Source organism: Pseudopodoces humilis, chromosome 7 (genome assembly GCF_049639895.1).
Source record: "Pseudopodoces humilis isolate 2021_Gansu_Grassland_sample_001 chromosome 7, ASM4963989v1, whole genome shotgun sequence".
Classification (NCBI taxonomy): domain Eukaryota; kingdom Metazoa; phylum Chordata; class Aves; order Passeriformes; family Paridae; genus Pseudopodoces; species Pseudopodoces humilis.
In genome coordinates this window covers 27,272,021-27,289,047 of record NC_142206.1, presented here as the reverse complement: position 1 = coordinate 27,289,047, position 17,027 = coordinate 27,272,021, and the positions used below count along the sequence as shown (strand labels likewise).

Genomic DNA, 17,027 nt, shown 5'->3' with positions numbered 1-17,027 from the left:
AAGGCCGTTTCTACTTGTCCTGCCACTGGGCACCCTGAAGAGTCTGGCACTATCCTCTTGGCACCCACCTTTGAGGTATTTGTATCTTTGGGCGAGCTCTCCCCTTCTATAGACCAGACAGGCCAAGGTCCCGCAGTCTCTCCTCACAAAAGAGAGGTTCCAGACCCCTCATCTTCGTGGCTCTCCACCGGCCCCTCTCCAGTAGCTCCTCTTGTACGGAGGAGCCAGGAACCCGCTACAGGAATCCTTTGCCAGGCCAAACGCCCATCACATTTCATTAAGACGAGAGCTCGGGGGACTGGATGAGCTGCAGCGGCCACAGCGGTGGACGCTCGCAGCTGCCCTGGGCTTCCCCAGCGCCCCGCGGGTGCCGTGAGCCCCGCGCCGGGCTCGGACAAGGCCCGGGCCAGCCCCGCCAGTCCCACAAGGCGCCGCGGGCCGCTACGCGAGTTCCGGGCGGGGCGTTCCCCGCGCCCGTAGCAACCGGAGCGTTCGCGGTATCCACGGCACCATGGTGAGTCCTGCGGCCGGGGCGGCGCCCGGGGCCGGAGCGCTGCCCGGGCCGGCGGTGGCGGTGAGGGGCGGCGCGGAGCCCTCCGCGGGCCGGGCCCGCCGAGCAGCCCGGGCTCGGCCGGAGCCGTGCGGGAGGCAGCGCGGGGCTCGGGGCGGCGGCTGAGGCGGGGCACGGTGGCCTGCTGCTGTGCTTTGGGAAAAGGGAATTTCGAGGATAAGCGAGGAAAGTGGGGGACTCACAAACGTCAGTCAGTACGTGGTTTTAAGGCGGCAGTATCGGCGATCACTACAGTGATTAGCTTGGTATCTGTTGCTGTGCAATTCCGATTTCATCTATTTAAAATGCAAATAAATGTCTGCAAATAAAGGCGAAGTGTCGCTGTTTTGCTTTTTCCTAGGGGTCTAAATTCTGTAAATGCTGTGTGTCCAACTGCTATGTTTTGTGGGGTGGAAATACATATTTTGTTGCAACTATTACTAGTACCGGTGTGGTTATGCTTCCCCTTCAGAGATTCTGTTTCTTGTTCCTGCCATGTTGATGGTGACTCTTCAGGGTGACCACTGGTTACTTGGCACTTTGAATATTTTAAATATTGTGGCTTTCTTTAGTCTAAATACCTGTAGAAAATTGTTCAGTAGGCAGGTAGAAGAACCCTGCAGATAAGCTTCTTGGGGGAAGTTATCCCTTAAGTAACCTCCTGTGGCAGAAGATACTTTATGATGCTTTACCTACAGAAATTTCAAGTGCACCTCAAAGAAAATGAAGTTCCCAATATGTGCTCTCCAGGTAACCCACTGTGCTGATGTCCATGTTTTCATCAAATTGGCAGAGATAAGTCCACAGAGGTCAGGGAAGAAGCTACTCCTGTGTGCTCACATGGATCAGTAGCTTTAAAGTACAAACTGTTTCTAGGCATTACTTGAAACAGCAGCAGGCACTGGTCTTATAAATGCATTTCTGTCTTTAACATGAGTGACCGAGTTCATGTACCCAAGTGCTGTAGTGACTGGCTGCTATAATTATGAAAAAGGCAGTAAAGTTCCTGGCCAGGAAACCCGGATGAACTGGAAGTCAGCTGGTTTTGTCTGCACACTGTTAGCTGTTAATTGGTATGAATGTGGTTGTTGTAGTGGGAATTTAGGGATGTGATCTGAACCCGAAGAGGTCATGCAGATGTTCATCTTTGGCAGACACTGGGGAGCTATTGCTGTGGCTCATGTTTGCACGTCATCTCCAATGGAACTTAGAGCTAGCTATCACTTGGTATAGACCAGATTGAAATGAATGCCTGTCAGTGGGCAGAAACAGCTGGAACATTTGAAGATGTCTAAATGGAGGTTCATGTTAATGTTTGAGATGCATGCTCAGGCTCCTTGGTGTTGCTGGCTCGGTGCCTGTGGCCATTTTTTATATGCAGCTGCCTCGGCTGTTGCCTTTACTGCTGGGACCAGAGTTTCCTGTGGTCCAGAGTAGTCCCCAGCACTAAAGCTCTGTGACTGAGGTGGCAGCCTGATTTTTGGGGGAAGTAAGTTTGTTGTTTTTAACTTTTACAGTGTGGGGGGTTATATAGCTGATTACCTGAAAGGCTGCTTTTATCCATGTCCTGCTACACTTAAGAGCAACAGAGATGACAAAACAGAGATGACAAAATACAGGAGAGCCCTCCTGTATTTGTAGAAAGACAGCTGTTGATCACTGTTTGTAAAAGATTTATCTCTGAAATCTTTTTAATCCAAAAGACATCTTGGAACATGTTTAATGTTTGGAGAAGCATTAAACATGATATTTACATACTACTGTTTTGGATATCTTTATGTAGTTTCACTAAGACTCTGATGTGAGGTGGAAAAGTAAGAGTTAGTGACAATAGAATGTTGGTCAGTAGGTCAGTCCTCAAAAAGCCTTAAAAAGCAGCTGTCGGGTTTTCCCAAACTGAATAACACATTTTCATATCACATGGTGTATGTAACTTAATGCAAAACAATTGGAAAGAAACCCCAAATATGTATAATCCAGATTGCTCTCGAGTTTTGGCAAGTACGTAATTTTCTTCAGTGAATTTTAGGAGGCTTTATAATTTTCTGGTCACAGACTTGCTTTCAGACAGGAAGTTGCTAATGCACAATAGAAACTGTGATGGTTTAAGAGCATTAGACCGCAATTTTCAACGCAGTAACTTTTTATGCCCTTGAATTGAATTTCACCATAAAAGCAAATAAGCAGTGTGCCATGGGGCAGAGAGTAAGATCAGGAAGATAATGTCCTGATATTAAGCCCATTGTTTGCTTCTGAAAATGCAGCAGAGTACCCTAGAAAACAAAATTGCAGGATACTGCAGGGCTCAACCTTCTTTGACTTGGCTGACCCAAGATAATACAGGAAAGTGGTGGAAGTGGGGAAAACAACAGGAAAGTGGTGGAAGTGGGGAAAACAAGGAGGATAGGGAAGGGAGAGGAAATAGATTTGCAGTGAACAAGCCACTTAAAAAATTGATTAATATTCACCTAAGTTTGTTTCACTTTTAGGCAAAAGCAACAACCATAAAAGAAGCTCTAGCCAGATGGGTAAGTTACTAGAACAGTGTCTAGCAGCATGGGGTTTGACTGTATTCAGCTCATTTTGTTTTTCAAGCATTGTAAGAAATATGTCTACTTGAAACATCTGCTTTAAGAAGTATCACAAAGTAAAATGATGATTACTGTTATTGTTGTATAGTACATTCTGTTGGACTTTCTGAATGTTCCTGTTAAATTGATACAACTGGTAAAGATTACTCTGTTTTGCCCTCTTGCCTTGTTCTGCTGAATATGCATTAGCCTGAAGTCACAAAGAGATTCCAAGTTGGGGATGTATTATGTTTTAATTATGCTCTGTTCATTTCACCTAAGTGCAGTCCTTCCCACAGAATAAAGAAGTATGAAATTCTCGCCATACTGAATTCAGTGAAACTTCTACATGTCTTTTAACTTATGGTCCCTCATATTGTGAAAAGCTTGACTCAGAATGAGTTTCTTGATTTTTTTTCTTCTTAAAGTACTCTGTTAATACAGAAACTCATTTGTCTGGTGGTGGCTGACCTGGTCTTGCAAAAAGCTGTGTGTTGGCAAGGATGCTGATGTAATTTCAAACAATGATGAAGGATGCTCTAGGATCAGGTTCACTGTCCACTAAAACCAGTGACAATCTTTCTCTAGTCTCTGAATTTTAGATGAAGACAGATATGCTGTTGGGTGTTCATACACTTCCCTGCTAATTCTGGCCAGCTGCTAGAGCAAGGATTTATGAATGTTTTGGTCTCTAAAAGATCTGGATGTCATAGCTTGGGCAGGAACACTTGAAAGCCAGAAGCTCAAGGTACTAGCCTGTAACTGAAGATTACTTCCATTTTGAGTTTTATCATTGTTTAGTACCTTCAGTATTTCAGGGATTTTCCAGTTATGTTGGTATATCCCACAAACTTCGCTCTTGCTCTCCTATTAAGAACTAGAATACAACAACCTGCATACATTAGCATTAGAAGAGGTATGAACTGCGTATTTTAAAAGTTTGCTTCGTCTCCCTCACCCTTTCTGCCTTCCAGAATTTCAGCTCCCTGTTTCCTATTACAGATTTGTTTTTCATTTGCTCCTCTGTCATATGTCTCTTAGACAGAATCAGTATGTGTCAGTGAGTTTCTATTAACATTAGGCATAAAGTGCTGAATTTGCTTTTTTGTTCAAGTTATTGGGGGTGAGTCTAAATCTTCCTTTTACTCTTCCTAATCTGGGTCCATGTGACTTGTACAACTGCATTTGGGGTTGTGTTGCATTCCAAATGTTTTTCTTCCCTCTGGCATAAGGGTCTACCTATGCCCTACAGTCAGGGTGATGTTAGTTAAATCAAAGCAACTGGAAATCAAAGCAGCTTCAACTTGGTAAACATGTAACCTGTTCTTAGAAAAACATGTCTGTTCTACCTATACTTTCTTTGTGGCATATTGTGGTTGTGCAGCTGCTTACAGAAGTACTTGGCAATCAGGATGGAATTTCTTCTGCAGGTGCTCACTGCTGGCCCAGTATGAGTTGGAAGCTTTCTGCCTTACATGTTTTTCAGGAAAAATGTATTTTCATTTGTTGGAATAGGCTAATAGATTACAAAATTAGTGTAAATACAAATAGATACAGCACTGTTCTTAGAAAAGAAAATGGAAGTTTCACATTGATATAGTTACTTTGCTTGAACATCTATCACCATATTCCAGCAAAGCATCTGACATTTGCTAAATCACTAATTTTGAGTAAAAATACTGTCACACTGAATTTGGTCAGAAACTGGAATATAAATAAATGTACAGGGCAACATAATTTTTTAAAAATTAAATTAAGTTTTCTGAAGTATTTTGGGTGCATAAGCGGAAAAATAATGTTATCAAAAGCTGATGTTCTGCTGTGGGATACTAAAAGACTTATGGGATATGATTAATTTAATTACAAAGTAGCTGTATAAACTGGGGCACACTCAGCTATCTCTCTTTTCAGTAGATGCATGAAATGGAGGAGAAAACAAGAGTCCTTGTTTTGAAAGTGCCAAGATTTCTCCTTTGTTAATGGACCTCCAGTCTTTGCACTGAAAACTGAGTGAACTGACAAAATGCTCCCTTTGTGCTGTCAGGGAGGCAGCTGTCAAAACTGCTGCTACTCTCTAAATGGGTGCTTGTTCCAAGTGTTTAGTCAATAATTGCCATCACTTCAGAATTTTGAAAGCTTTAATAGACCATATTTTTTAATAAACCTAAATGCTGAAGTTATGTCCATTTTTCCAAGGCTCTGAATTATCAACCTAGGTTGTAAATAGGAAATCTTTTGCTGTATTCTCTAAGTGTGACATCTTCCCTCACTCTTTCTAATTAGATTAATTAGATTTTTTTTTTTTCAAGATTCTTAATGCTGTGAATCTGTTGAGTTTCTCCTCCAAAACACACTTCCCTGTGGACAGTTTGTTTTGTGAGCCAGGCATGGTTCTGAAATTTGTGGTTGAAGTGGGAAGGAGGCTTGGCTGTCAGAACTTTTAAATATGCTTCTGCTGTAGATTGGCACTAGGTGAGGTTTCTGTATATCAGTCTTCATGGAAATACCTTAATTCAGAATTTTAACCTTCCATCTATTCTCCATTCTTTATGGCAGATGACTGCTTTATTAAATTGCTCAAGTGTTACACAACTTTTAAAAACCAGCATATGTAATGTATAAGTTATTCTGATATCTTGAAAATAAGCTAGCCTTACCCTTTTTATGCTACATCAGCAGGAATCTTGATAACAGTACTCAGAATGCTTTCTCTTTCAAGTAGTATATTGGAATTACTTCTACAGTAATCACTTTTAGAATAATTCTTTCAGTGTAGTGGTTTTTGGTTATTCCATGCAGTAGTGAGTCTCTTCCTCACCTTTTCTTTTCTTTAGGAAGAGAAAAGTGGACAGAAGGCTTCAGAGGCAAAGGAAGTGAAACTGTATGGGCAGGTCCCTCCTGTGGAAAAGATGGATGGTGCTCTCTCTGCTCTTGTTAACTGCGAGTAAGTTCTATTTAAAATATGTTGGAAACAAAATATTCCCCTCTCTTTGTTTCAGTTTTTCTGCTGTCCACTGCAAATATTTATTTACTGTGTTTAAGTGTGGCCTTCAAAGCAGCAGCTTTCTCTTTTTTTTTCTTAACTGAGATTCTCTTCCTGCACACAGTTGCCCTTTTTAATTCAAAGACCCCTGTAACTTAACTCAGAAGGTGTTAGGGTAGATTCTGTATTAATATTTGTCCCCAGAAAAATCATATACTGTTTATCAGTGTATAATTACAGATCTGTATTTGGAGTCTATCAGCTAAATGGTACATTTATGATCCACTCCAAAATTCATGAAAAAAAGAGGCAATTTGAGCAAGACTTTCAGAAAGAGATTAATTTCAGAAATAAACATCCATGCATTTAATAAGGCTAGGCATCAAGAGATAATCCAGTATGTCATGTAAGTAATTTACTGTACTTTCCCAGAATCTAAATAAAGCTGAAGAAATCTTAATGGTTTGAGGATATTTTGAGTCTGTTTACACATTCAGTTCATTTACCATCTAATGAGACAAGAACATATAATTATTTCTAATGCAGTGGTGTTGGGATATGGAACTCTTCCAATGTAGTGATCCCTTATATACTGTGAATTGATTATTCTTGCTTTTAAAGGAAACTGTCGCTGTCTACAAATTGCATTGATAGAATCGCCAACTTGAACAACCTAAGTAAGTGACAAGCCAGCTGTCCCTTGTGTCCATTGTTTGTTTTCTAGTTGCCTGGTTAGGATATATGCCATCATTTGTTACATGTATCCAGCTTTATTTATACCTGTTATTATCCTTTTTTATTCCCTCCCCATAGAACATTACAAGTGACCTTTAAAATGACCAGTCTTACTGGGAATGCATGCTGAGCAGCAGTGGCGTACTGCAGCAGGTATTCCTGCACTAGCCTTGACAGTTGTCTCAATCAGTGCAACAATCAAAACATTCCATCCAGTTAGCACTTCAGTACCCTCCAGTGGGCCTTGCTGTGCTATTCAACACCTAATCAATTCTAGAGTGATGTCATGACCATTTTCCATGCTCCTGATGGAGACAGTCTGAAGTTCAACAACTGCATTATTGGTTGCAGTGAGGTTGGAGTGTTGTAGACCTGGATGGAAAAATGTCATTCCACTTTGCAGAGGATTGCATATACTTGGTTTCATTTTGTTCATGCTTTATAAATGGATGTGCCACCGGTCTAGAAGTAGAGTTTCTCTTTCTTGGACAGCTGTCTTTGAAACTCTTGGGTTACTGACTTTGGAACAGAAGTCTTAATAGTCTGTCCTTAAGACTTCGACTGTGGCATGAGGCTCGCAAAGAGCTGCAGGTTTTGAAGTGGAGCTTCCAGGCTTTTTGGTTCCTATTAAAATGCCAGCTAGATAGATAAGGAACCTGGAATTTCATCCTTTTCACCTGCACACCAAGAGATCTGTCAAAGAGCAGACCAAAAGATCGAGAGATCTTTTCATAATAAGCTCAGACTTCAAAAGATTTGGAAATACTAGTCAGGGAAAAATATTCCAGTAGTCTTTCCAAATAATTGTTCTGTAATACTTCAATTGAGTAACTATCATCAGAAAAAATAATTAGGCAGTTATACATAGAAGTAAAGCCAATGAAATGTTTTAGGGGGGTGGGATGAAACATTAAAAGCCTGTAAAGCATCTTAAATATTTATATTAATGTAGATTCAAAACATCCAGTCTATACCAAGTATTTGATGCTAAAGCCAGACAAACTAGAGCTAAGTTGAATGTCTCTCATCAGGCATCTGTAAGGCAGCTTTATATGCTGCCTCTAGCATAGAAACCAAATCTGCTGTCTTAAGATCAGAACCACATTTGCCTGAAGAAGAAGGGATATGAATTATCTAAGATCAAAAGAAGGAAGTCAGCAGTTAGAGTTCAGGTGCAAGGTGAAATAATTTTTGTTCAGTATTTCAAAACTGAATTTCAACTAGGTAACCTACACATGAGCAGCTTTGGATTCAGGAGTGTATTTCTGAGCTTTCCACTGCATCAATTCCTGCTGATCTGTTTAGATCAGATTTTGTTTCTGTTAGGTCATTCTTTCTTAAGGCATCCTGTTGAGAGTGCAGTTTGTAAGCAGAATATGGCATTCTACGTGACTTACAGCATCTTCTTATTTAAAAAGACCCTGTTTATTAACAAGATTCTTTAAAAAAATTTATTACAGAAAATTTGAGGATACTGTCTTTGGGAAGAAATAACATAAAGAACTTGAATGGATTGGTATGTGCTTTTTAGTATCAATTCTTCACTAACAATATAGAATATGAGGTAATTCCCCTGTGTTCATATAAGTCTTTTCTGAATTCAATAAAATTAATTGAATAAAAGGTTAGGCACTAACTTTTTATATTCTCCTTTTGCTATCATCTGTTCTCCCTCTTATGTATTGCTTCTGAATTTTCAGATAATCGTTCACTTTTTTTGGTTGAAATGCTCTTAATGTTTGGAAATTTTGCTACCTTAATTTACTACACAGAGGAATTTTAGAAAGAGAGATTTTGTTGTCTTTAATAAAGATGATCAGAACTTCTATTTGAAAACTGCTGTCTATCTGTAAAGCACTTTAAATTCCTGGCTTTACATGAATATAATTCCTACAGACCTTTTGCACACAGAATTTTCTACCAGAAGATACTTAAGCTATGCTTCTTTAATACAAATATTGGCAGTCCTGTAAACACACACTTCCTGAGAGTCAATCCTTTTTATGTTAACTGGCACCCTGAGCAGTATGGCTTTAGAGTTGATGGTGGCAGGACTGAGTCTAACTAGTAGGGGAAAATTAGCTGAGGAAAAAATTGGATCAATTTTGTTACATTTGAATTCAGGCCAGAGGAATACTTTTTTCGATCAGTATTTTTAAAATGAATATATAAATTATTTTCTTTCTCAAGATACACTGTTTCTCCTCAAAGCTGTTCTCACTTTCAGAGATGCCATATCTCTTAAGTGTGAAATGCAGAGTTCATGTATAATGACTGGTTTAAAAAAAACTCTCTTCTGAGGGAGCTATGAATGTGATTTCTGGCCAGCAGATACAAACATACCAGAATATACCAGAATGAATAATGCTCTCACACTGTGTAACATCCCTTTCAAAGCATTTGTCAAATTGTATTCTCTTCACATATGTTCACAGTGCACAAGTAGGCAGATTTGTCTCCTCTGCCCCTATGCCTTTAGAACTACTCCAGCCACCTACATCTTGTTTTATTCTAATATAGTGATTTCTATCCTCATATATAATTTTGCTTTTAATTCCCATGAACACTTGTCATGCATAATAATTAGGGAGCTGCCTAAAAGGAAATGAGGACCAATATACCTTCATATTTTCTCACATGAGGTGAACTGTAGAAGGTGAAGAAGGAGTATGAATACTAAGGAAGATGTATTTCTGCTTATCTGAGTAGTCCTCTCATTTTCCAGGAGGCAGTTGCTGAAACTTTAGAGGAGCTGTGGATCTCATACAACTTAATTGAGAAACTGAGGGGTATCCGTGTAATGAAGAAACTGAAGGTTCTTTATATGTCAAATAATTTGGTGAAAGACTGGGGTAAGCCATGCATCTCTACTCCGTAGAGACTTGTGTAGAATGGTGAATGCATGAGTTAAGTCACCAAGTGAAAAACAGTGTTGTATCTCCTGGAGCTTTGATCCTAACTGACCAGCCTGCAGACATATGCAAAATCCCTAAACATCCACTCATGTAAGAGAGTAAAAATAGTTAGAATATTGAATCTAACTTCTAAGTCCAGTTAAGTTCAAGCTTTGAATCAACTTTCTCCAACCTCTTTTAAAACACATCCCTGTTCTTTAACCTGACACCAGCTAGAGCCCAAGCAGTCCCTCTCTTGCAGTCCATGCTCTTTGTGTTTGCACTGAATGTGAAAGGAATGTGTGGTGCAGATGTACTTTCCATGTTCCACAATCTGGTTGGTGTTTTCACCTTTGTGGTTGCAGCAGAGTTTGTGAGACTGGCAGAGCTGCCAGTACTAGAGGAGCTGGTGTTTGTAGGAAATCCACTACAAGAGAAATTTGCCGCTGATCAGAACAGCTGGATTGAAGAAGCAACCAAACGGGTACCCAAGCTGAAAAAGCTGGATGGTGAGTTTGGGTCATGAGGCAATTGGAGTGAGTTAAAAGCATAATATAAAGACAACCACAGGGAAATTAAACATATCCTCAGAGATTCATCTGTGTGCTCATGAAATTAATATTCCTCCCTCCTCTTCAGAGTTATTCAGAAATAGTTACTGAGATCCTGGCCACGGTGTTTGATGGATTTTGGAGTGCTAAATCCAAGTGGTCTTGCCACGTACAGTTGGGCATTATTCTGTAGTTACCCAAGTAGTTTTGTCAAATACCTAATAGGGAATGGAAAGATTTAGCATTAAATAAGTTAACAAGGTTTGCATCTGCCAAGCTGAATAACAGTTTTCCCAACAAAAGAGGTGATGTGGGAGAATGGAGATAGACAGGGATATGCTCTGGTTTGCTTTTGATGCAAGGACAAAAACTGCATGCAAATTTCCTAAATGCCTGAATATCCCTTTCCATTACTGCAGTAAGCCTCAATTTGTGAGTTATCCTCTCCTGTTTAAGACATTGGTATGAATAGATATTCAACCGTTTAGTGACTAAAAATAAGATAATTTTGAAATTTATTTTTAAATATGTTAATTCCTGTCAATGGAGATGTTAGCTGTTCACTATTATCCTCTGTTTACTAAAGCAGTGAAGGGGAGAGCAGGAATGGTAGCACTAACAGAGTCAGAATAACAGCAGGGAAGGGAAGAGTGGAGGCATATCAACAAGAGGAGGCAGCTTCACTACAGGGAGCGGTGGATGAGAAATCTATTACCAGATTATATCTAGAACCAGATCAACTGCAGTAAAAAAAATTATTAAAAAGTGGAAGCCTGATGAGAGAATTGCACTGCTAGGAAGGATGGCCTGCAGTGATCCATTTACTGTTGTAGCAGGAAAAGTTTTGAGTGTAAAACAAAAAAACAGAATAGGGCACATATTGTGGGAAAAAAGTGCCCTTGGTAGTATAAGGTTAGTCTTACTATCTACCATAAAACTTGGGCATATATGTCCTGGAAAAGGCAGCACAAAGTAGGGGCCCCACAAGAGAAGGGTGATGTGCTGATTGGTTGTTGACTATCAGTTGAACTGACTTGGTGCATCTCCCAGAGACCAAGTGAGGCTGATCTTTGCAGACCATGCTTTAGTACCTTTTTATTCCCTGTTACCCAGGAAGTTGGAAAAACATCCAGCAGAGGAGCTCTTCAGTTGAAGGGTTTTCTAGTTAAGACCAGTTGAGACCAGTATGCAGAAGTTCACGTTGGTTAGAAACAGGCACGAAATACAACTTTTGACTCTTTCCAGCAGGACAGAAACTTTCAGGTAGATCATAATTAACTATGTCTTCCTCTTCTTCTTTTCCTCTTTTTTTTTTCTTCTAGGTACCTTAGTTGTTAAAGGAGAAGAGGAAGAAGGGGCAGAAGGAGCAGAAGGAGCAGAAGGAGGAAACTGATGACACTTTCTTGTTGGGTATTAAATTATTAAAGTAACTCCAGATAGCTTGGCACATAAACTTTTATAAAAGTATGTTTTGAAGAAAATCTTTGGGAAGTTTTTAAAAGACCAGCTTATCTCCACAGTCTCTCACCCAAAGAGTTAGTTACCAAAAATTGCTCACACTGGTTTTGTCAAGCTTATGACACCTTCTGTAGAGACTAGTGGAGCTGAGTTTACATGCTGTTTGGCTAGCAAAAATTTATTTAAATTAATACATAGCTATTTTTAATTCCTGATTAGTGGTGCTTGTTGTTCACTCTTGGGTTGTAAAAGAACCGTTTTAGCTTATTTGGTGCTGCTGGCCAACATTGAATTGGAAACTCTGAGGCCAAAACAACAATGTTGTGATTTAGAAATACCTGACAAGCTTTGTTGTGTTTAATTTTGTCATGGGACTTTCTCAATATTTTTAATATGGGAGTTTGCCTTTTCATTCCTTGAAGTCAAACAGGGTCAGTAGTTGCAGACATACGCACAAAAAGGTATTGGTCTGATGAGTGCTTGTTCCTGGCCTTAGGTCTTGAAATGGGCTTCTCACATTGGAACTCAACTGCATTGCTTAGGAGGCCATGTATAACTTATATATTTATTTATTTTTAAGAGGCAGTGGGAATTCTTTGCATGGTTTCAGTAAGACTAAAATACCTACTAACTTTGGGGTTTGTCTCTTACTAAGAAATTACTTTAGATTGGAATATGTGGCTTATTAGCCTACAGCTGGTTTCTGGCTTTGGATTGGGTCCTGGTGGACATAATCCTTCTCAGTTCTGGAATCTTCCTATAACAAAGTAGGCTGATAGTAACAGAGAATCTAATAGCAAACAGAAGACCTGGGCTCAAGGACATAAAATTTTGGTTTTGGGGATACTCATTTTTTGTGAAAGCACAGGTATAAGCAGTAAGAAAAGGTATATGTAGTTAGTGGGGATGGTGAGATGAGATGAGGTGAGGTGAGGTGAGGTGAGGTGAGGTGAGGTGAGATGAGATGAGATGAGATGAGATGAGATGAGATGAGATGAGATGAGATGAGATGAGATGAGATGAGATGAGATGAGATAAGAGAAGTGGGCATTGGTAAAAAAAATATTGAAGAGGTACTGAATGTGCTATATTGCAGGGTAATCAGTTACCAGCTCCTTATGTGGCTATTTCTAGTGAAAAGTATTAAACAACGATGAAGACATACCTGATTGCACTGTGGGATGACAATAGAGTTTTTTTCTTTTTGAAGAACAGATGGAGTCACCTGAGTAGATTTTTCTGCAGTTCCTTTTCGTTTTTTTAACAAGCTTTTCTTCTAATTTGTGGTACCATCTTTTTTTAAATTGAAGTGGGAACAAGTGTATCTGTTGGTTCCAGCCCAGCCATAGAAGGGATGGGGGCAGAATGCAACTCTTAGTTATTTTGTTCGTGAAGGTGTGGCAGGAGTTGAAATCTTAGAAGTTCAGAGATGAAATGGTGGAATTGGCCCAGGCAATAGTGGTACTGATCTCAAGCTCCAGGTATAATTGCAGTAGGCAATTCTCTCTAATCAGTTTCTAAGTGAACACTGTGAAGTAAATGATTAGAAGACAATCACAGTTTACTTTCAATATATTGTTTCTTAATCTGTGATTATTAGAGGAATTGTAAAGCATTCCAATTTAAGTTGACGTTTTCTGAAGAGGTTTGAGTTTGACTTGGATCCATTACTAAAAGTAAGGTCAAGAGCACAATGGCAAAAACTCTGGACTCTTCACCCAGCACAAACTATTTCCAGGCACCTGTTCTCTTTACCAGAAACTACATTCTTAGTTAGCTAGTTCACTGGATTTAGGCAACTTCATTTTCATTTGTTATTTCTTTAGAAGTATTCTCCTAGCTTTATCATGAGTAAAGGCAGCATTGACCAAGAAGCACCATGGAGGAGTATCTACAGTCAGCAGTCATTTCACATGTCTTTTGAAGCCAAGCCACTCCGTTCACTTGCAGCCAAGCACTCTTGGCAAGGTGGGTGTGCTTGGGCAGTACAGAGCTCGTGGCACACTTAGGCTCTGCTGGCCCCATCTGCTGGGGGGGCCCACAGGGGATTGACTGTGCCCTTGATGACTGTAAAGTGTGGTTCATGTGAGCCGGAGTTTGACCGACTCAAAACTTGCCTTCTGAATGTTCCCAACAAGCAGAAATGCCAAAGTCATCTCTTTGTTTGGAGATATTTTCAGAATAGACCACGTGGTGCTCTTCTCCTAGTACTTGGCCACAAAGAAAAGTGGTTGAAGCTGTGGACCTGGTCTCTCCCAGCACAGCTGCAAGACTGGTGTGTATGGCTGGTTTAGCTCCACACGATTGTGACAGTAGGAAAAGGGAATGATGAGCACAGTCCAATGCCAAGTAATCCTGCTGATTGATTCTTTAAATATGGCCTAAGTGTATACATTTCTGAAAGTTATGTTAGATACAGCAAATACCCTACACTTTGGCTATATTGGAGCATTCTGAGAGCGGAATAGAAACTTAGTGTTCTGACTATGCTGTAACAATTGAAGTGAAACACAGGTCCATTGACAAGTTGTGAAGGATAAGAGCAGCTCCTGGCTCTCATAAGTGATCAGTAGAGGCTACATCTATGGGAATCAGTCCAAAACTCTTGTAGGTGATGCTAGAGCTGGGTGGATTGTGTGGCCCACTGGCGTTGGTGCTTTCCATAGATGAAATGGCACAAATTCTCTAGCTCTTTTCTTTGGGGGCTGCATGATAAAAACCAACAAGAAAGGGAAAAAAAATCATTATTGAAGGAAGGGGGCATCCAGTCTTAGCATATAATTTAAAACCCTTTTGATAAAAACTGTGTGTCAGTCTCATTGAAACAATACAGTAAGAAAAGAATTGACAGTGGCTTTTGTTTGCCAGGAGATGCTTCATCTCAAAGCTGGTAGCTTCACTTTACCTTGGTTTGCCTAATGAGTTGTGATTACTCTCAAGAACAAAAAAAAAAAAAAACCCAAACGTTTTCTCCTCCAAAGTAAAGTTTCCCTAATTTTTTTCCCTAAATTTTTAAATTTGCACTTTAAAATTAGGCACTGGATGTGGTGGAAGAACTAGAAAGGTGGAAGAATTAAAACAGCTGGTTTGTATATTGGTGGTGCTACACAATGTTATGTATAAGGTGACAGTGACACCTTGGCCTGTGTGCCCACAGGGAGAGTGGAGTGAGATGCTGGAAGGCCTGGCTTTCACTTGTACACTCTGCTGTTCCCTATCACACCACATCCAGTGAAGTGGAAGCACACTATTATTCATGGATGAAAAGAGCACCCATGTAAAATGTGCAAGCCATGTGGAATTCTGCTTTTCCCAGTGAAGTTACAGAGACCTAGCATCCACTTTATTCCTTAGAGAAATATCCTAAAATTAAATTAGTGGTAGGAACTAGTTAGTTCTTTTGCTTGTTTGTTGGCACACTTACCTGTCTTCAAAGAGCTGATTGATGTATGCAGTGATTATTGAGAACTGATGGAAAAATGACAGAAAAGACCTGAGAACCAGCAGATGACTCAGGTTACACTAGAAGTAAGCTCATCTAGAAAAACTTCCAAGCAAGAGAGCACTTTTAACATCCCCTTTGGCAATCTTTTGTATACAGTAATTTTGTAGCATGAAAAAGTGTTAAATTTGCTGTGTTTAAATTATTTAGGCCTATGTTTATAAATGTTATTCTGTGAAACTTGTTCAAAAATAATATAACCTTATTTTATACAAATGTCTTTGGCTGATGTGTTATGAAATAGTTCAGCTTGTGAAGAGTATTTGGAAACTAAATATTGCTCTCATTAAACTTTTCTAGCTGCTCAGGAAGCAATGTATTTATAGTATGATAGCATGTAAATGCTGTTCCTTATTGCCTCTATATTTTAGAATAGAAAATAACATAAGGCTTTAAAAATGCTGATATATTGTGATTGTTGTCATCTGATACATAAATATTTTTTAATCTTTTAAGACATTGGTTGTCACAATTTGTTCTTAGGTTCTAAGAGAAAAGTCTACTACTGCTATATGTGGGAAAAAAATCCAGATAAGTTAGAGAAATGGCTGGTCTTTCTTTGGTACAAAATTACTAATTCACTTTGAAATTCTCTTACAGTAATATACAATTACTTCCATTAAACCCAGACAGGGGAAGGCTAACTGATTCATAAGCTTCTCTAACAGAAACTTCAGCCTTCAGTAGACCATGTCACTGAAATGTCATTTCAAAACTCTGATATAAAGAAAACTTTTCCTACCCCACAGCAGTTGGGCCCAATAATGACAAGAGCAGCATCCTGCAGTGATGGTTGTAATGCTATTTACAAAACGCATAGGGAGTTGCTGCAGAACTCCTCACAGTACCAATAACTCAAAGCTTACTAATCACTAAAATGCTTTATAAGGTTTCTTTCGGTAGGTAAAATAACTTCCAGAAGCTTGGGCTTAGATCCAGCAGTTAAAAAAAGATAGAACCCAAATTGCTCCAAATATGTGGGTTTTTTGATTGTCTAAAGTTAGTTTGCACAGCCTCAGATTTAGCGCAAAGTACTAAACTTCAGCACTTTTGCCAGCTGGCTTTGACAGGGAGGCAGATGGATGACTTAAAGCCTTAAAGTCCTGGTCTGTTATCCCAAGTGAAGACAGGTGTTCCCTGTCTCTTCACACACCAAGCAAAATACTTTTTTCTCCAGACACTATTGCTGATCAACTGCCACAGGTACAAGACTAAACTAAAGCTTCTACACTGAGCTGAAAAAATTAAGTGTTGTGTTTTGGGCTCTCTCTGGCAGGAGTGCTGCCTTAGATCGTAAGTGCAGTCTCACAGGAGACCGGCCAGGCACTGATACACATTTCTGCTCTCTGCTTTATGTAGCATTTGTAGCTTTTAAAGACATCATGCCTATAGGTGTGAGAACACCTGTGTCGCCTAGTTAACTAAAAGGTAAAGTACCAAAACAGATGTTTGGAGGATAGATACAAGCTTATTTTAAACCCACAGCAAGAGATCTAACTGCTGCCAGAAGAAACAAAATATGTGCCATGTAACAAAAGCTGTTAAACCCCCCTTTAGATTCAAGGAACAGATAAGTGCCTTTAGGACAGTATTTACTAAAAGTTTTTTTCAAACTTTGCCATTGACAAGTGTGATACAATATGATCTACAACTGAAGCCGTCCCAGAATTCACATCTGATGTGGGCCTGTCAGGTACTGAGTTACTCCATTATGGCTTTGCCTTGCCCATGGTCTTTGCAGTTTCAGGTAAGTTTCAGAATCCCACCAACTTTATTTACAGCAC

General features: G+C 39.7%; 1 protein-coding gene across 2 annotated transcripts; it reads left to right on the top strand.

Moving 5' to 3' along the window:
* The first annotated feature begins 468 nt into the window (after window positions 1-468).
* Window positions 469-15,698, top strand: DNAL1 (dynein axonemal light chain 1). 2 transcript variants are annotated; one of them, XM_005522510.3, is made up of 8 exons: window positions 469-514; window positions 3,040-3,078; window positions 5,955-6,064; window positions 6,725-6,780; window positions 8,299-8,354; window positions 9,564-9,690; window positions 10,098-10,241; window positions 11,606-15,698. In XM_005522510.3, the coding sequence occupies exons 1-8, from the start codon at window positions 512-514 to the stop codon at window positions 11,674-11,676; spliced, it is 606 nt and encodes a 201-aa protein (XP_005522567.1). In that variant the 5' UTR covers window positions 469-511; the 3' UTR covers window positions 11,677-15,698. The 2 variants fall into 2 exon arrangements, with proteins under 2 accessions (XP_005522567.1, XP_014107661.1); XM_014252186.2 differs by lacking the exon at window positions 3,040-3,078 and having other exon boundaries at window positions 474-514.
* The last annotated feature ends 1,329 nt before the right edge of the window (window positions 15,699-17,027 follow it).